The sequence below is a fragment of the Xiphias gladius genome, chromosome 11 (assembly GCF_016859285.1).
Source record: "Xiphias gladius isolate SHS-SW01 ecotype Sanya breed wild chromosome 11, ASM1685928v1, whole genome shotgun sequence".
Lineage (NCBI taxonomy): Eukaryota > Metazoa > Chordata > Actinopteri > Istiophoriformes > Xiphiidae > Xiphias > Xiphias gladius.
The window spans coordinates 735258-755773 of record NC_053410.1 but is presented as its reverse complement, the minus strand read 5'-3'; the positions used below and the strand labels follow the sequence as shown (position 1 = coordinate 755773).

At 47.9% G+C, this 20516-nt stretch overlaps 1 protein-coding gene across 2 annotated transcripts; it reads right to left on the bottom strand.

Moving 5' to 3' along the window:
• Positions 1-66: 66 nt before the first annotated feature.
• On the bottom strand, positions 67-19592 carry pygb (phosphorylase, glycogen; brain). 2 transcript variants are annotated; one of them, XM_040139202.1, is made up of 20 exons: positions 19223-19592; positions 17919-18020; positions 16595-16673; positions 14882-14985; positions 14658-14789; positions 14067-14178; positions 12408-12490; positions 12170-12313; positions 11801-11893; positions 10903-11049; positions 10325-10488; positions 9222-9336; positions 7387-7488; positions 7154-7301; positions 6406-6464; positions 6149-6290; positions 5257-5464; positions 5026-5160; positions 4783-4849; positions 67-3077 (listed from the first exon to the last, which is right to left on the bottom strand). In XM_040139202.1, exons 1-20 carry the CDS (start codon positions 19463-19465, stop codon positions 2913-2915), a joined length of 2544 nt encoding a protein of 847 aa, XP_039995136.1. In that variant the 5' UTR covers positions 19466-19592; the 3' UTR covers positions 67-2912. The 2 variants fall into 2 exon arrangements, with proteins under 2 accessions (XP_039995136.1, XP_039995137.1); XM_040139203.1 differs by lacking the exon at positions 17919-18020.
• Between the last annotated feature and the right edge of the window lie 924 nt (positions 19593-20516).

Genomic DNA, 20516 nt, shown 5'->3' with positions numbered 1-20516 from the left:
ATAAAAAGTCTAAAACAAGTATGTCAATGACAAACACAGTAACATTATCGACAAACATTACAGTGCAAAAAAAACTTTATTTTGAGCAACAGACATCAGTGTTGTGGATACAGTACTTAATGAAAACTGACAAAAGCTTTTTAGTTTTAGTCAGATTGACATTCATGTTGAATAAACACTGATTCCAAATGGACTCCATTACCCATAAGACACCTGTGAGGCCAGGCTGAGGGCTTTCGCCACGTTCATGTCATGTCGGAGTTACTGAAATTTCCAGTCTAACTTGTGAATACCATCGACGTCAATATCAAAGTTGTAATTTCAACAAAGAATTTTTTTTCTGAAAATGTCTCAAAAACAAAAACACAAACCAGCCAGATTTTGTTCACAAGAGTAATTAATTTTAAATTTAATGGACAACAATAACGACAGTGCGCTATTGTTGTTGGACGACAGTTGTGTTTAAGTTGAGTTGTGTGATGACATGAGTGGTCTCTAGTCATAAATGTGAAGTTTTTCTCCGTTGCGGCTTTAGCTCACCTGCTTTAGCTCTACCAATGAAGCTATAAAGTGGAGGTGGATGTCAAATCCAATGGATGTTAACGGAACAAAAATTCATTTCATTTTAAATCACGGGAGACTGCAAATCGATGCAACGGCTTCTCAGTTGTACTGTAAGCCAATGGGATTTTTGAGTTTAATTCTAATGTAAGTAAATGGTACAGATTTTACTTACAGTGCAGAATTACACCCTCTGTCCATCAAATGTACTTCTACAGTATTTTAGATCTATTGGATCGATATTTACTTCATTTGAAGAACTGGAAGAATGAGAATCACTAGTAAGGCACTTTATACTAACGGCATTTTTGAGTTTTACTTTTAGTGTAAGTGAATGGGACATCACCGCTGAAGGTTACAGTGCAGTCCTGGGTTCAACGGAAAACAGTTAGTTCTGGTCTACTTCACAGATGTTAACTCTTACTGGAAGTCAACAGAACACACGTGAATCGTTGGCTGTGGTGCCACTGGGTGTCCCACATAATCTAAAATGAATTCACCAGCCGAGGATAGAGGAAGGCAACGGTGTCCTTTTCATCCCGCGGTCCGAAACCACCTGATAAGGCAACGAGACATCAGCAGCATCGCGAAATGCACAACGAACATCAACAGCGGAAGTTTCTATGTACGACTGTGGCTAACTGTTCTATTTAAAGTGAGTCTAAAGATCGTCTACAAAATGAGAAAGGAATATTTCACTTAACAAACGTAACTGACTGACAAAACAATTTGCTCGAAAGTATAAAAAAATGCACCTCAAGATGCCATGGTGTAAACTTACGCAGCTGCTGAGATTTGCGGCGTCCAAAACCCGAATCCCAGGACAAACTGCGGAAAAGTCATCAGTTACGTAGAGAGTAAGATCGTGCTTTCTGACTGCTATCTTGGAAACACTTTATTCTGGAAATAAGTGAGTAACATGACATTTTGGAGTTTTCAGAAATGTGGGTTTTTGTTCTTCGGCAGTAAAGTTTGGGCCAAAAAACGGGGGCAGCTGGGTAAGAAGTGAAGAGTAGACAGTGAGGAAGATCTGGGCTGGTGAAAGTGCTTCTGGCCTGACGGGTTTAATGAAAAGGCTCGACTGGAGCTGATGCTGGTAAAGTTAAGAACAGCCATGTTTGTGGGAAACAAAGTCACGACCGTTATTAAAGTTATTAAAGAACTAATTTTCCAAATCGGGTTATGCGACTCTTCGTGTCTGCTTTGGCGGTTTTTCAGTATCAGCAGACTTGTGACGAAATGTTTCCACGTGAAGCTTTTAACGGGAACTCCCCGGTAAAGCAGGAGCACCGGAGAATCCGTCTGATCCGAATCACAGGTATTCAGGCTGCCTTCGAGGGAGTAAGCGTTGTAAAGATAAGCCAAGAATGTGCTAAAAGAGTAGACCGCAAGCGTAACTAAGCTCCACTCATGTCCAGACTCCTATTGGAAAAATGTCTGTTTACAAAACTAGAACTTGCACCAAAGGTGAGTTGTTCATATGAACTTTCTGGCGACGAAAGAGGCGCCGTTACACCAGTATGAAGCACAAGCCGTCGTGAAAGCAACTTTTTAAAACGTGTTCTCGTCATCTCTTCTCAATGTTTCCACGCCTACATCATGAAAACGAGAGATCTAAAAGAGGATTATGTTGGATATGGTTAATCAGCCCTGATCCAAGAACATCATCCTTCATACTGTACCACCATCAGTTCGGGGCCCAAAGCCGGGTCCTTTAGTCACTCGGGCGTTGATTCACTTCGTTACAGGAAAAACGCTCAAAATACAACCCAACGACCCTCATAGCAACTTTTAAGGCACAAAATCCCAGAAAAGCTTTGTAACGCAGGTGTTTCTCCACCTTGAAAGACGGTAAAGAAATTGCCAACGGTCTGGTTGGTAACACAGTCTATAAAACCCACTGAAAGTCACTGAAACGACCAGTTTACATGAGATGTGTTCGTCCCGAATCGAGACTGGTGACTTCCAAGATTTTAAGTCACTCTGAGCTTCTGGATTTGAAGCCAGAAGAGGACAGAAAGTTCACCATCCCAAAAACAAAAATTCGCACCGATAAATAAGGACTTGTGCTAAATATTGGTGTAAATATCTGCCTTTTAGACCAGTTGTTTAACTGTTTCGCTGCTTCTCCCGTTTAATCTCAGATTTTTTTTTATTTTAAAGACACAGTTCATGTTAATTTGTCGTTTGGAGGTTTGGAGCATGTAGCTGCTGCTAATATGGACAGTTTACAGTGCAAACAATACTGACATGAGGGCGAGTAAGAAAAAAAGTTTACATTTTCTGAGCGAACCACTTCCCCCAGACTGTGCTGAGAATTTCAGACGGTCGGGCTCGGATCGGACACCTGATCAGCTACGGGACTCGAACGGCGGTTCGTTGGGCGGCGGGATCTTCACATCAGAGGGTTCGACTCCCCAGATCTCGCGGGCGTACTGGGAGATGGTTCGGTCGCTGGAGAACTTCCCGGATGCGGCGATGTTGCGGATCACCGTCTTGGTCCACTCTTTGGGATTCTGCAGAGAAACAGCAAACAGTGGCTGTTGGTGAAGGCGCTGACTGACGGTTCTCTCTCTCTCCGAGCATCTGACGGACATGAAACTCTCATTATTGATTCACTTGCTGATTATTTTTTGATCCTTTAGTCTAGAAACGCAGTTTCCCAGAGTCCGGGTCAATGGCAAAAAGATTCAGTTTACGATGATGGAAAACGAAGACGAGCAGCAACATTTCTCATGTGAGAAGCTGGAACCGGAGAAAAGGTTTTCACTATTTCTGCTTGGAAAAGCGAAGGAAGATGAACAACCGTGTCAGAAAAGATCTGTCAAAGCTACATGAAGCCTGTGGACATAAAAAACTGAAGGAGAGAAGGCCGCTAGGGCTCCCAAGCTGCTGCCGCCTTCTCCATAGCAACAGCAGCTGAGCCTCATGGGGACTGTGGTCTTTAGAGCCGTCAACGAAACTGACAGAGAAGAACCTCAATGTAAATTCTTCAAACCGGAGGTGGGAACATCAACCCATCATCCAGGAGAGAAGCAGGAGATGTTTCATTCGTCCACTCCAAAAATAACCTTCATAAAAACACAGACTCCGCACCTGCGAGCAACCAACCAACCAGCTTTAAGTGCTCGTGGACGTCGCTGTGTTTCTCAGTGTATGAGCAGTGACACACACTAGTGAAATACAGTTGTAAACACTTTAACGAGCGACAGAACATTAACTTGCAACTGTTTTGATCACTGCATTAGTTTCAGGTGAAGATTCCAATTATTGGCTGGTTCCAGTTTCTCGGAGGTGATGGTTCGATATTAAACTGAACATCTGGACTGTTGGTTGGACAAAACAAGAAGTCGTCACCTCCGGCTGTGGGACATTTTTCACTACGTTCACTACAACAAACATCCGATTAATCAGTAGTTAAAACTTAGAATGGACCATAATTAAACAGAATATTAAACTAAATTTGAACTTGCTGCTGTAGGAACATCGAGGACTCGAGACCTCTTCAATCGCTCGTTGGTGCCACTTCACATTCGATGTGTTCACGCTACTGGTTAAACTGGGATCCATCTGATACCCAGCTACACTTCTCACTCTCAGAAACAAAAACGGGTCATTTACGGGTCCTGGATGTTACAGCTGACTTCCTGGAAACCTGACGGGGACGTTCCCGACGGCGAGGGAGATGGAGAACGTGTTCGTTGCTGCGGTTACGAAGAAGCTGCTCGTCACAGCCGACACGACGAAGACAAAACAAAACTTGGTCGTGACTCCGAGCAGCCGTTCGTTACAGATCAGTAAATGTTCATTTAACTGCCGTCCGTGCGGCTTGTTGAGCTGCAGTGGAAACAGTTGTGTGTTTCAGGCCGACGACGATCAACAAATAAAACACGGCCTGGGCTGGAAAACCTCCCCGACTCCGCAGTCACACTTTCACACACATTTCTGCCTCATGTCCGGAAACCGGAGCCGTAAAATGAAGAGACTCAGCGTTGAACATTTTCTATCTGATCAACGATGAAGAATGTCCGTTTACGTCTGTTCACCAACTCTTTCGACATCATTTACTAGTGTTTTCGATGACTTTCTCCATTTTTGTCGGCCTGTCTTGGAAACGTCAGAGTAATTAACAGCTAAATACCAGCTCATCGGTAGGAAACTATGAGGGAAGTTTGCAGGAAATAATGGGGAAAATATGGGAAGATGAAAGTGGTTCATCACCTGGTAGAGCTCACTGACTCGCTCCTGACATCGGACGTAGGCTTCGAAATCTGCAAACACCTTAAACCTGGAGGAGACACAGCGAAAAAATAAAACACAAAGGAGAGAAAACCCACAGGTGAATGAGCTTTAACATTAACACAAATTATGAAAAGTTGACACAGGTGTGTTTCAACCGACTGAGGAACAATCCAACCCTGAAAAACAACGGCAGAGTTTGAGCAAACAGTTTCCTCTCTCTACCTGTCGTGGTTCATCAGCATGGCGATCAGGTCTCTGAAGAGTTCTGGTTGCTCGGGACTGAAGAAGCCGCTCTGGACCTGATCCACAGCCTGTTTCAGCTCCGGCAGACGCTCGTAGTACTGTCTGGCGTTGTAGCTGCGGGAGACACGGCACAGGTGGACGGGAAGTGAAGCAGCTTTGACGAGAAGAAATCCGTCCGATTATCTGGAAACGGTCTAAACCCCTCCTCACCCCTTCCGGTCCAGCTCCTCCACGTCCGTCACCCTCAGGCCGAAGAGGAAGAGGTTTTCCTCTCCGGCCTCCTCGGCCATCTCCACCGTGGCTCCGTCCATGGTGCCGATGGTCAGGGCTCCGTTCAGCATGAACTTCATGTTTCCTGTTCCAGAGGCTTCCGTTCCGGCGGTGGAGATCTGCTCCGACAGGTCTGCGGCCGGGATCACTGGGGGACAACAAGCATCCGGGTTGAACACTCACAAGCTTCACCAACCGGGACAGGGACTCGGGAGCTTTCACGCATTCCGGGTCCGCAGCCGCCATTTTTACAGAACGAGCAGCAGTTTGGAAAGCGTGTCCAGTTTATTAGGAACGGCAGACAAAACAGTAACAAATCCTGCTTTGTGAAGGTTCAGATGTTCAGACGCGTCGAGACTCGACCGTCTGATCACAGTGGAGTCTGCCGTTTGTGCTGCTGTTGAACCATCAGGTCAGACTGACACGTGTCTCTTATTTTGTCCACCCTATTTACAGTTAGGTCCATAAGTATGCGGACGGTGACGCAACCTTCTTCAACCGTCTGTTTGCAGTGACATAAAACGGCCACCAGGAGAGCGGAGATGCGTGTGTGTTGGCGTTCTGGGTCTCTTTCACTGGGGGGGGGCCTTCGTCTCATGATCTGTCCACGGGTGACGAGAGGCTAAGCAGCAGAAACACCTCTGTCTAACGCAGAACAGTTCAGCAGCAGCACAAACGGCACCCTCCCGTTTTTACCTCTTTGACGCTAAACCTTATTGACCCTTACGTGACCCCCTCCCCCCCGAGCTGCTGTTACAGTTGTCACCTCCTCTCTTTCCACTTTCTCCCGTTGGCTTCCGTTGGTTCTTTCCTTCCCTCGCCCCCCCCTCACCTCTCTCAGCCAGAGACACTCTGTAGTTTTCCAGGTAGATCACTTTCAGCTTGTCTCCCACCGCCGGGTCGTTATTGATCACCCGACCCACCGAGGTGATCAGTTTAATGATCAGCTTCGCCATGTGGTAGCCAGGAGCCGCCTGCGGGAGAGCGAGCATCGACAGCCAGCGTGACTCCGCTGCAGGTGCGTTGACCTGAGCTTGACCTGAACCTACTCTCTCTGTCACGTATTTATACACTGATCTTCCCTCGTACCTTCCCTCCGATCATCACCGTCCTGGGAACAAACGGTCTGTCGGGCTCCAGTTTGATGCCTGAAAACAAACAGACAAACAAACGAATCACGATCTGATCCAGGTTCATCATTGACAATTTGTACAGAGTCTCCAGCAGAGGGCAGCGCAAACAAACTAAAAATGACATTAGATCAAGTTTCTACTGGAATGATCACATCAATAATCCCCCCTCTGTTCTGCTCAGGTTTTAAATTAAGACAAAGTCACGACTGATGTTCAAGGTCATTCTGAAGGCATCACACTGTCTTCAAATGGAGCTGTGCCCCGGCCCAACTCAGCTGCTCGCCACCTGCAGTTTAAATCTACGTCGTACAGGAGACTGTAAACCTGCTCCGAATTAGTGTCAAGAAACAATTTCAATTATGCTGAAGATCCTTTAATCCAGTGTTTCTCCTCCTTCTCTGGCCTGAAACTTTGGTTTCAAGGTTCCAGAACTCTCAAGACGCCACTATCTAGCCAGCTGTGAAGCATGTGACCTCTGGGTTTTTGGATCATATACAGGTATATTTAACCTATTTACTTTTGTCATCAGAATTTAGCATCAGTCTCCAGGGAAAAACCGTTTGAAACTTGAACACGTTCATTTTGAATTTGGTTCTATTGCTCTCGTATTTTCTGTTCCTTCCTGCATTTCAATAATCGGGTTGATAATCTGGATTAAATCCCACTCAGCATCTCAGCTCCGGATTTGGCTCGGTTGGTCTTACGGTTGTAGAGCGTGATGGCGTGCAGGCAGTTGAGCAGCTGCCTCTTGTACTCGTGGATCCTCTTCACCTGGACGTCAAAGATGGACTCTGGATTCACCGTCACCTGGTTCTGTTTCTGCAGGAAGGAGGCGAACCTCAGCTTGTTCTCCTGTTAAGAGACAGAGACTCGTGAGAGGGACGGACAGACTGAAGGACAGGTAACTGACGGACCGACGAGACGTCTCGGTCTCTACCTGTTTGACTTTGGCCACGTCGCTGATAAAAGCTGTGTCGTCGACAAACTGGATGATTTTCTTCAGCTGGTGCAGATCAGTGAGGAAATCTTCTCCGATTCTCTGCGGGACGAACATCAACAGCAACTGATCATGACCATGAACAACAGGAATCCCAAACCCAAAACTAGAAATCCAGGTACGAGGATCCTGTTAACTGTTAGAAGAATGTACATAAATTATCCCACGCTTTGCTCATTATCTGTTGTTATCTGCACCCTTGAAAGCTATGCGCAGGGGAGTATCTGCAGCTGCGAAGCAGTTACTCCCCAAATCAAGACAAGATAGATTGTCCTGTCTCTTGTCCTGTCTCTGAGACAGGCAGGAGGCACCCTGCTTCTAAGATGAGATTGTGCAGCTATGCCGACATATGTGACAAAGAACCACCCTATGGAAATAAAAGAGCGAGGTGGACGGCTGAGAAACTCAGAGCGGGTCGGAGATTGTAACTGAGCACTCTCTGTCCGTTCTCCTTGCAAGTATATAACCTCACCACTCTGTGTCCTGCCTCATTACTGTGTTTATATCTGTTTTAGGTTGTTTGAACCTGACATTAACTCCAATTCAGCTAAACTCTAAACTCAGGTGGAGGACCTGGAGCAAACTGGAATGCGGCCCGTTTCTGGGTTTTTTTTTGTTGGGTCAGTTGTGACGTCTGTTCTCTCACGCGTGTAAATGGCTGTTCATGAGGACGTGGAGGCAGCGCTTCCCTTTCTTCATCAGGTTCTTTTGATCCGGATTTATTTCGGTTTGGGAGGTTCTGTTACCTTCCTCCCGGTCTTTCTCTGATGTGGTTCGGTTGCTATCTGGGCCTCTCTCACCCTTTGTGTGCCACCATGTAAACGGCTGCTTGGGAACTAATGTCACGTGTGGGAGAATGATTGGATCAGAGTGTGGAATCGTCCAATCAAAACGGCGGAGGTGTTGATGTGCGGTGGCTCTCAGGGTTGTTCTCTGAGGAGGTGCATCTGCTGCTGTAATGTTAGCTTATTATTTTTAACGACCCTTCCCTTTTTCTTTAGTGCTGCACAAACTGCGAGGATTTCAGAGAGTTGATTCTCGGCTCTCGACTGAACCCTGGATGTGAGCGCGGCCGCACGCGACGTCTTAATGGTCGCAGGAGGCGAACGAGCAGCAACGCTCGAGCTCTTTGACAGTTAGCGCAGACTTTGATCCATAAAATGTGACTTGTTCTGAGCTCGTATAGGAAACTCCAGCAGGACGGTCTGTGTCTAAAGGACAGTCACAATAAATCAGACCTCGCGGGGTTGAACACGCGAAACGTAACGACACAGGGGACGGTCGGTGCTGAATAACCGTCAGCGTGCTCCTGCCTCTCGCTGCCTGAAACCCTGAAAGATTCTGCTGCACAGACGACAGAAAACTGGAGCGAATGTTTTATCTGGAGGAGGAGGCGAGATTGATTATTGAATTATTATTTATTCTGACTCTCCTGTGCCGTATAATGTCCGTGTGTATCGGTGATTTATGAATTCTGTTGGAGACGCTGCAGGTGTGAAGATTTGATTGTGAAAGACATTTCACAGCTGCTTCTTCGTTTGTAAATGTAAACACGGCCCCCTGGTCCCGGCTTGTGTGGATTAATGGTGTCCTGTGGGTCAATGCAGGCTGGACAGAGTTATACTGTCTGTCTGACATGACACACTAATTCAATTCATTCATAAGTCAGATGATTTTCAATAACCTCCATGTTTTCATCTAAACCCAATTTGTTTTTGAAACAAATAGTGTGGCCGAGTCCTCCACACAGGTGTCGGCCTCAGGTGAGCTTGTACCTCAGCGATGATGTCAGCCAGGCCGGGGTTACACAGCAGCAGCCAGCGGCGAGGGGTGATTCCGTTGGTTTTGTTCTGGAACTTCTCCGGATCCACTTCGTGGAAGTCTCTAAACCTGCAGGAAGAGAGTGCTGGTTAACCCGCCGTTAAGACTTCAGACGTCGCAGACCGTCGCTCAGGATTCAGGACTCGGACGTTAACAATCAAATGAGTCTTTGTAAAGCGGACTACAGAGATTCTGTTCCGTCACCCTGAGCCAGCAGGTGAACCTCTTCATTACACTTTATCACCAGTATTCCTGCTCATCTCTGTATCACGCGGTCGGATGGATTCTTGTTACTGTCAAGAGGAAACAAACGTCTCATTAGATCAAAGCTCAGCTGCAGGACTCAGACTCCACAGCGTTCTCATACCAGCCTGGTGCTGGACTGTACTGGACTCACCACACGGGCTCAAAATCCTGCTCATTACATTTGAGGCCTGAGTAAACCAGTGGATTACTGCCCCAGTATAGATGCACCAGGACTCTCAGCTCATCAGAACAAGGGTTTCTTGTTGAGCCCCGCTCAGAGTTCAGAACCTGAGGTGACGGAGCTGCTGCTGTCCGGGCCCTCAGGTTCTGGACCAGTCTCCCTCTGGGGGTCCGGTCAGGATCGACCTTCCTGCCCCGAGTCGTTTCTCTCGTGTCTCTGGTTTATTTACTCATATTTCTATGTATGTTTTCTAATAAATAAAATAAAATGAATACTCGTCTTTTTGTCTCCTCATCAAACTTATTCTTGTTTTGTTCTTGTTTTTTTCCCTCTGAGCCACTGTGGGTCCTGGGTTTTGTAAAGTGCTGTATGAATAAAGATTTACTAACTGTCACTGGGTTGGTGGTGGTCGGGCTTTAAATGCCGGGTTTTTCTGTTGAAAAAGAGTCTTAAACTGTGTGTGTGTGTGTGTCGCTCCTTCCTAACAGACCAATCCCAGAGCAATCACTTTCTTGTCCTTTACCAGGAACCGTTTGGCTCTAGGAGCTGATCCGTCATGGGTTTGCTCCTTTAGCGGCTGTAACGAGCCTCTGGCAGGACTTCACCCTGCCGGTCTTTGCTCTGACTCACACGGTGGTCTTGACGATGTCCGAGTGGATCCGAGCGACTCCGTTGACGGCGTGAGATCCCACCACACACAGGTGAGCCATGTTGATCCTCTTGGGGTCCCCCTCCTCGATCAGAGACATCCGACGAAGACGGTCGGTGTCACCGGGGAACATGGCCGCTATCCCCTGAGAGGGAAAATAAAATACCGGTTTATTTACACAGGTGTGTTCTGACGAGAAAAACAAGGCCGAGGAGAGAAAAAGCAGTGGAATCCCGCCGAGCTCAGTCAGTGGAAACAGCAGTCTTATGCTAGATGTGTGTATCTTTGCATCAGAGCAGAGTAGAGCTCAGTGGAGTCTTACGTAAGGCAGTGTGTGTTCAGTGTTTCACCGGCGTTATGCTGAGGTGTGTGTCTGCATTAGAAAGCTCGGCAAAGTCTGGCACCTGGTGAATTTCAGTAAAACTCGGTAGAGTTTAGTTACACAGGTGTGTTTACAGTAAATCCAGCAGAGTTCAACAGAGTGTTGCTGATCATTCTGATGACCTGTGTGTGTGTGTGTGTGTGTGTGTGTGGACAGTAGAGCTGAGTAGAGTCTCACGTCCAGGTGTCTCTGGTTTATGTTGTAGATGATCAGCAGGTGTCGAGGCAGCAGACGTTCGAACATGAAGAGCGGCCAGCGCTCCAACGCCTCGGGCAGCACCGTGTGGTTGGTGTACGCACAGGTACGACAGGTGATGTCCCACGCCTGGACACACACACACACACACACACACACACACACACACACACACACACACACACACACACAGATGCGTTTAGTGCAACACGAACCACAAGCCCTTAAAGCGCTCAGGAAAATGCAAAGAATCAACGTCGAAAACGCCGTCTGCTGATGAAGATCATGTGACATGACTGAAAGCTCCAGGGCAGCTACCTCCATCCATCATTCCAGCTGTGAGCAGAGGCGGGTTTCATCAAGGTTCAAAGACACTCCGACATCTGAGCGTTTACGTTGGGGCACTGACCGGGTTTTGAGCACACGTGCTGCAGCACTGGGCTCGTGTACGATGTCGAAATACTCAAGTACTGGAATGTTTCCATTCAGAGCTTCTTTATCTACTTTACTACACCTGAGGCGGAAATCTACTTTTCCCTGCACAAGGTTGATGTGGCAGTTGTGTTCACTCGCTGCTCTGCAGATTTAGACTGAAAACTAAATCTATGATTATTGATTAAGCCTATAAATATGATGCACTGTTACAGATTAAAGAACCCAACAGTAAATAAAATAACTAATGCACTGGCAGTAACGGTCCAACACTAGGATATATAACATTTTAATATTCACGGGGCAACTTGGAGGAATTATGAGTAGTTTTACTTTTGATACTTAAAAACACTTGTGTCCTTTTACTGAAGGGTCTTCTCAGAAACCCGAACCTGACCTGCTGCCAAACTGAGACTAACACAGTGAGACACACATTGTGGGGTCTGACCTTGTCCCAGTCCAGCTTCTCGATGTCCACCAGGATCCTCATCAGCTCAGGGATGGCCAGAGCCGGGTGGGTGTCGTTCAGCTGGATCGCCACCTGCCAGGACGGGTGAGGACACCGGTCACCACCGAAGAAGAAGAAGAAAAACATCCTCATATAGTCTCGCTGCCTTCGCTCGGATCTCTGAGGTCCACGCGCAGACCGGAGGACCATTCATAAAAAGACCCGAGTAGAACTCAGCAGTAGCAGCAGAGTCTCGTGCCGAGGTGTGTGTGTGTGTGTGTGTGTGTGTGTGTGGGCAGCAGACTTCAGTCGAGTAATACCAAGCCCCTCCTCCCGTGCAGGTGCAGGTTTCTATCTTTTTTTTCTCACCTTCTCGGGGAAGGTGTCGAAGGACGTCCTGACCGGGTCTCTGCTGCCGAACTTGGAGGACTTGAACCGGCGGATGATGTCCTGCAGCGTGGCAGCGACCACGAAGTACTCCTGCTTCAGACGCAGCTCCTTCCCCTCGAAAAACTACAGAAACACAAACTGAATCGCCTCACCTCAAACCTGTCCGGACCCGCGGACGCTGTCACTGCTCTGTCTACAAACACACACACAGACTCACGTTGTCGTTGGGGTAGAGGACTCTGGAGATGTTCTCGGCCAGGTTTCTGTCCAGAACCGCTTCGATGTAATCTCCAACGTTAACTGTGCAGCAGAGACACAGAGTCAGTCAGAGCGCAACGCAGACCGAACCCTCCCTGCCGGTACATGCCGGGTCTGCACTGGGACCTACTGCCTCCAGGGACTCTCCACGGGCTCCCACTCTAAAGTCCGACTGTGTCCCCCCACTCCCGCCAGACTGTACGTCACTCCACCCAATGCTGAGACGTTTGACTCAAAACCACAAATGTCAACCCCCTGGTGGCGCTAGAGGAAAAGTCAGGGGAAAGTCTGTAGACTTCATCCTCCGAGGGCCACGAGTGTGTCGTACCAGTTCACCCAATGGCTGCTGAGGTCGTTCAGTCTAAGTGACAAAGTGATGAACCTCCCCGACCGACGGACCCACCAACCTACCAGTGTGGCTCGGCTTCCTGCTGCTGAGCCTTGGTGCTAAAAATGCAGAGAAATTAAGCTTATTCTCGCCAATATCACAAACACTGTCCCACCTGAGCCCTGGTCCCTGACCCAGCACAAGCTCTCTGAGGACACGAGGGAAAACCCCCCGGAAGCCTGAGTGAATATCAAACCAGAATTCCCGCCTGACTGTGTACGCCTCCGCCAGCCAATCAAGTGGCAGCTTACATGCACGTCTGTCCAGACGCAGATAAAACATGTAGCGAAGACTTTGAAGGAATTTAATAAAAGGTCTTAAGTGAATTTTATCACAGGTAACGTATGAACATGAGTTTTGTGAGGTCCCGGTGACCTTTGACCTTCGAGCACCAAAAATCTGATCAGTTCATTCTTGAGTCCAAGTGGACGTTCGTACCAGACGTAATGAAATTTCCTCCAGGTGTCCTGAGAAAGGGACGGACGGACGACCTGGAAGCATCATGTCGCGGGCGCGGAGACCGCCGGCGGAGGAGAACGGGCCTCTGTGGCAAACACAACAACATACAGCAGTAACACGACACCCTGCGGTTTCCGGTCGCTGAAGTCACGCGACACATTTCATCCATTAAACAGGAGACTACGGCTGAGTGACCCGTCGGCGCCTGAACGCCACGTTCCCTGAAACCCCAACGTTACGGCCCCAACCCCCCCCGAAGCTCGGAGCCTTTCACACCGCCGGCTTCCACGTGTTCTTCATGTTCCTGCCCCATTAGACAAACTCGCCTCTTAACTGCACAACCAACACGGAACCTCCAGGACCCCGTATCGCAGACCAAGTCCAGCCCGATCTGGTTGTCCTTAGGTTTCCCGTCTTCACTGAGAACCCGGTTTTATCAAACACCAGCATCGCTGTCTGATAAACATCATTTTCAGACTGTCCTGGTCTGCACACTCGGGTCCGGTCTCAGCGGGACTGCGCCAGCGCAGGCCTGAGCCTGAAGTCTCAGCAGAGACCGAGCTCTGCGGTGACACACGGTGGCAGCTACGGGTCACAGCACCTTTAAATGATCTGCAGCTGCTGAGGAGGCACTCAGACCTTTTAATGAAGTAAAAGTACTAACACCACAGAGAACAAGTACTCCGTCCGATGCGGGACTCTGACACACTGAGGAGTCCAGGGACAGAGACCGGGAGGACGACGATGATGATGATGATAAATCACACGTACAGTTCTGCAGCTTGAAGTCGTTCGGAGCTTTGGCCGACCACAGTCTCATCGTGTTCACCGTGTTGTTATGGTAACCAGGTACCGGAGTGTCGTAGGGCATCGCCAGCACCACCTGCATGTGCACACACACACACACACACACACACACACATTATGCATGTGGGGCAAGTTTTCAGAAGATACTCCATGAATATTGAGTTCACGAGGTCAAAGGAGCTAAACAGACAAAGCTGGAGGATGATACACACCAGCAGCAGCTGGGATGTGTGTGTGTGTGTGTGTGTGTGTGTGTGTGTGTGTGTGTGTGTGTGTGTGTGTGTGTGTGTGTGTGTGTGTGTGTGTGTGTGTGTGTACGTGTTGGGGGGGGGCATGATTTGTTTCTGTTACTTTCCATCAAACTGAAAATGATTAATAATTATTGCATGTAAGTGAAATGGCTCCCACAGACACATAAAACTTGACTAAGTGTTCTGCAGGTTCATCTTGTATTAATCTCATTTTGGGGACCTGGTCTCTGCCAGTTAAACCATTATCACATTTTAAGGGTTAAGACCTGGTCTTGGGATTTTAGGTTTGGGTTGTTTGCCTGACCTGCGTATCGACCCACTTCGCTCCGCTCTCTGTCTTCTCCACTCGGCCGTAGAAATGAACCGGCAACATGTATTCGGGTCTGGCCTTCTCCCAGGGGTTCCCGTACCTCAGCCAATCATCTGCCTCCTCCACCTGAGGAGTGCAGCAACACATCAGCCAATCACAGGCCTCCTGGACAGCTTGTGGGTGTGTGCGCGTGTGTGTGTGCGTGCGTGCGTGTGCACCTGCCATCCGTTACTGATCTTCTGGTTGAAGATGCCGAACTCGTAGCGGATACCGTAACCGTAGGCTGCCAGACCCAGAGTCGCCATGGAGTCCAAGAAACAGGCTGCAGCGGAGAGGAAGAGGAGCAGCTTCATCCTCACAGACATCACACTGTATCAATACCTAATGATGATTTCTGCTGGGCCTATTGATCGATTTCGTTAACTAAGTACTGACTTCATCCTTCCTCAGTCCTAATGTTCCACCTTTACTCGCATGCGTGATGATTTCAACGTACATTTCTCATGATGCTCAGGCTCCCAGACGAAGACACGAACAGGACGCTGAACTTCATGTGTAAAACTCAGGGGAATGCTCCTTTAATTACTCCATTCAGTGTATCGGTTTTCTGTTGTCCCAGTTAGTTGGTTCTTAATTAGCTCAGCTAAAAAAAGATTTGATTGGTCTTTCGTTTATTACCTGGCGACTCAGTTTTCAGCCCTGATGGAGGCTGAACTTTACTCTTCTTCAACCAGACCCTTATGTGCACATTGGTCCTCATACTCTCCCCGAGCACTTTATTAGGAACACCTGTGCACCTGTTTATTCACGCAATTATTCAATCGGCCAATCACGTGGCAGCAGTGTGATGCATAACATCCTGCAGATCCAGGTCAGGAGCTTCAGTTAAAGTTCACACCAAACATCAGAACGGGGAGAAAATGTGACTTTGACTGTGGAAGGATTGTTGGAGCCAGATGGGCTGGTTTGAGTGTTTCTGAAACTGTTGATCTCCTGGGATTTTCACACACAACAGTCTCTAGAGTTTTCACTCAGAATGAAACCAAAAACAAAAACCATCCAGAGAGCATCAGTTCATGTTGATGAGAGAGGTCAGAGGTGAACGTCCAGACTGGTTGGAGCTGACAGAGGCTTCGGTACCTCAGGTAACCACTCTTTACCACAGTGTGATGAGCAGAGAAGCTTCTCAGGATGAACAACACGTCCAACCTGGAGGCAGATGGTCTACAACAGCAGAAGACCACGTCGGGTTCCAGTCCTGTCAGCCAAGACCAGAAACCTGAGGAACAGTAGAAGACAAGAACGTAGCCTGGTCTGACCAAACTTGCTCTCTGCTGCCACGTGCAGATGGTCAGAACTTAAACAGCATGAATCCACGGACCCAACCTACCAACCAGGCTGGTGGTCATGTAACGGTGTGGGGATGGTTTTCTTGGATCCACTTTGGCCCCTTAACACCAACCAATCATGGTCTGATGCCACAGCCTGTCTGAGTGTTGTTGTTGACCATGTGCTTCCCTTCACGGCCACAGTTTACCACCTTCCAATGGCTACTTCCAGCAGGACGATGCTCCAGGTCACAAAGCAGAAGTCGTCTCAAACCGGTTTCATGAACATGACAGTGAGTTCAGTGGACTTCGGTGGCCTCCCCAGTCACCAGACCTGGATCCAGTAGAGCAGCTTTGGGATGTGGTAGAACAGGAGATTGGCAGCAGGAATGTGCAGCTGACATATCAGCAGTCATGTGAACATGGACCAGAACCTCAGAGGAAAGTTTCCAACATCAGGTGGAATCCAGACCACGAAGACCTGAGACTGTCTTCAGAGCAAAGGGAGGAATTCCCCTCTAGTGGTATGGTGTTCCTAATAAAGTGCTCGCTGAGTGGACGTACTGTATTTATACAGTAGAAAAACTAAATGTGACTTTTTACCTGCCAGTCGTCCCAGTCCTCCATTACCGAGCCCAGCATCCTCCTCGATCTCCTCCAACTCCTCCATGTCCAAACCCAACTACACACACACACACACACACACACACACACAGACGACAGCGAGTGTTATCAGTGTGTGTCGAGCTTTTTTTGTGTCGACTTCCTTGTGGTGAAACAATGAGGAAGTTGAAATTGTCAGGAGAGAAAACTTTTTGTTCTGCTGCATCGGGACGTTCACCGAGGCTGAAGGTGAGACCAGCAACATCTGCACTTTAGTCAAAACAGGACTCAGCTCCAGTTCATCTCTGAGCTTCAGTCTGGTTGTTAAAGTGACTCACATCTGCAGCGTTCGGGACATTTTACAGTATTAGAAAAAAAAAAATCAAGTGGTCCGTGGAGAAACTGCCCTGAGCTGAGAACACGACTGGCACAGATAGAAACTAAATGTCTAAAATTAGTAAGTGATGATAAAAAAAACAAAACACAAAGTGTGAGAGACGAGATCAACTCAGAACCAGGTCTAAGGAAACTACTGGACTACTGAGTTATAATGAACAGTCAAAAAATCTGAGGCTGAAGTAACTACAACTCCCTCTTCTCCATGGCAACGGCAGCCGAGGCTCATGGGTATTGTAGTATTTTGACCTGTCCATCAAAACGACAGATAAAACCCGATTTCTCATAAACAGAGCGTAAATAATTCAGACCGCAACATAAACCTACATGATGTTTCGATGATCCAGGAGAGTCTCTGTTCAGTTACATCAAGACGTTGTTCAAAGAAAAACCTGAAACGGGATCCGGAACCTGCAGCCCCTCACACTTCACAACAAGCAGCCACCGAAAACCTCGGTGAGGTTCTGCTTTTCCGCCGCAGGAGAACCAACAGTTTTCTTCGTTATCAATACGTCTGACAGTTATTTTCTGTAATAATCGATTGATCGATCAGTGGATAAAATGTGAGAAAATATTATTTCCTGAAGCTCGAGTGAACAGATTCAAACGTCTTATTGTCTGAGTCGAAAACACAGAGAAAAGTGAGAAACCAGCAAATGTTCAGATTTCAGAAGCTGGTACCGGAGACCTTTTGGAATTTTGGCTTAAAAAAGGACTTGAATGATTAATCAATTAATCAGTAATCAGAATCACTGCCATTGATTTTTGTCAATAGATTGCTGGCAGGTTTCTGGGGAGAGGAGGAAAGTGACAGGTGATCCGACCGTGACTCTGGAGACCTCAGACGCTCCTTCGTGATGTGGTCGGAGCTTTTCACACAGACTCGCCCGGGAGCAGGAGATACGCCAGCAGACGGGCGTGCCGTTACCTGGTAGACGGCTTCATCGCAGGCGTTCCGCAGGCCGAGGTTGATCATGGTGTTCTGCAGCGTTCTGCCCATGTAGAACTCCAGGGACAGGTAATAAACCCTCTGAGGACAAACAGCAGAGCAGAGCTGGAGTCAGGCTTAACTCTCACCCCCTCACCTCTGACCTCACAGAGTCAGAGGCCTGGACTCCAGACCAGCAGAGGCCTGGGGAGAAGACTGTGGTCTGTGGCACTGACAAGACAGGGGCCAACCACACCTGGTACGGTACATAATCCTATTTGACCCGCTTTCGTGTTCAGGGCTTTTATTCTTCTCTTTGCTGCTGTTTTCTGAACCTGGTTATTTTTTGAATCCCGTGCAACAATCTGCATCATGTTCACCTGCAGGCGCGGACATCGGGTGTGACACTGACACGCTGTAGCATGAGAACACACCAAAGTTCTCTGATTCTGGTTCCGTGTGGACCCACGAACTTTGGCTTCCAGTTATTCTCATCGTTGACATTGACATCGCCTGAAAGGCTCTAGGAGACGCCGGACGAGCTCGGTACTTCAGCCGAGTCAAACAACTGGGATTCAGCAAATATCCTGAAATACCCTCTTCTCATCAATCACGTACTTGGCCGATAACGGAGGAGGTGTTAAAACTGGCGGCTAATTGAATGGAGTTTGGTCTCCTACACAAGACCAAAGACTGAATCTAGCGTGGAGGTCAACCCAGACGCCACTGGGGGGAAAAAAAAAAAAAAATTATTAAAATTCAAAACTTCAGACTAAGGTCATTGAACAGAGTTTGGCCCCACTCCGCTAGGAAGAGAAGCGGGCTAACAAAAGGTCATGGAGAACGACAAGCCAAACTGCGTTTCAAAATATTAAGATTTAGAGTTGCCTTGAGGCTTGACGCAAGCATGTAAATGATTTAACATTAGTTAAGACATTTCTGACATTGTTAGTATCTTCTGATTAAATCGGCGTGTGAAGAATACACCAAGCATATCTATACATCGACAGAATCACGAGTTTAATAACTGTCCGCGGTGCTGCGCACTGCAGGGTTTTCGACGGTAAGAAAACAACAAACAAACTTAATTTCTGACTAAAATAAAGAAATATTCGGAGGTTAGACTTTTGCCGAATGTTTGTCTGGTTCCTAAACATTGAAAAAGAAAACGGCTCATGTTTCTCATCGCTTTTACATTTCCAGATAATCAGGGAAGTTTGAAATCTACACATTTTTTCAGCGGAGTTCGCAGTCGTCGCTGTGCCGGAAACCAGGCTGTATTTGCGGGCTCCTGCTGCTCCTACCTTGGGGTCTTTCTCGTAGTAGTACTGCTGGGTCCGGATCCAGCGACCCACGAGGTGGTCCCGGACGGTGTGGGCTAGGGCGAAGTAGTAGTCCCGGGGCGTCGCTACGTTGCGGTCCTTCACCAGCGTGAAATGGAGGTGTCGGTTGAAACTCCGCTTGATCTCCGCTACGTCCCCGAGTCCGACGATGCCCCGGACGCTGATCTGCTTCCGCTTCTCCTGGTCGGTCAGCGGCGCCGCCATGCTTCCACGAAAACAACCCGCAGGAGGAGCGCAGAAAGCGGCCTGAACGACGGAGACGATGCGGCAGAGAGTGAGGAACACACCTGGCAGGTAGGGGAGGAAGACAACACGCAGCCACGCCCACCGCGCAAACGCTGACAGCTGGGACGTCTGGGAGTGGGCGGGGCCCGGGGGGCTCACCAAGAGTGTGCGGCGACGGAAGAGGTCTCACTCTGATGCTGCTTCGGAGCTCCACTTCATCACGTGAAGAGAGAACAGAGAACTGAAGAACCTCGACCCTGGCGGGTTTTATCAAGGGGGGCGACACGTCTGGTTTTGTGAGAACGAATTCAAAACCTGTAATTTGACCAAGTTACCAAAAATCAATGGGACAGAAGGAGGCAGGAGCACGTGTTGAAATGTAAACCCTCATATCCGATGCACAGAGGAGAACTGGTGCCGGTTCAGAGGCCAAGGGGGGTCACAGCAAATACTGATCTGATCCAGAGAAGGTCCCAGATGCTGTTACCCAGATGTTAGACTCATGACAGCTGCTCAGATTTGAGCAGATACTAGAAGACCAGATCTTATCCGGTCCTGTTTTCACTGGTCTCCAGTCGGCCGAGTTGATCCTGCTGATGACCTCTAAAAACCACCTCGTGGTTTAACTGTTTTCACCAGTGTTCTCACCGAGTCCTGGTTCAGGACTGAAGCGGACCCGGTTTTTACAGATCTGAGGCTGCGGAATCAGCGACATCTTTTAAATCTGTTTTATTATTATTGTTGTTGGTTTTGTTATTCCATTTTTTTCTGTATTATCTTAGTTGCCTGATTCTATTTTTCTCGGTCCTGAAACATTTGAATCCTGGTTCAACCACGTGAAGCTCTTTGTAACTTTGTTTTGAAAATTGCAGTAAAAATAAAGTTTATTATTATTATTATAATTCTTTAGTTCACAATAAGCTCCAGGTTTTCCAGGCACTTTCCTGCAGCCTCCTGTCACAAGTCCAGCTGTGCACAGATGGGTTCTGATTTCCATAAATGACAACTAAATACACAGAAACCAAATGAG

Excerpts from the sequence above, each read along its gene's own strand:
- pygb (XM_040139202.1), bottom strand. The coding sequence starts at position 19,465 with ATGGCGGCGCCGCTGACCGACCAGGAGAAGCGGAAGCAGATCAGCGTC. Across the intron at positions 16,674-17,918 it reads GCGATGAAGCCGTCTACCAG|TTGGGTTTGGACATGGAGGA; the intron begins GTAACGGCACGC and ends GTGTGTGTGTAG. Across the intron at positions 4,850-5,025 it reads ATGCTGATGAACCACGACAG|GTTTAAGGTGTTTGCAGATT; the intron begins GTAGAGAGAGGA and ends TGTCTCCTCCAG.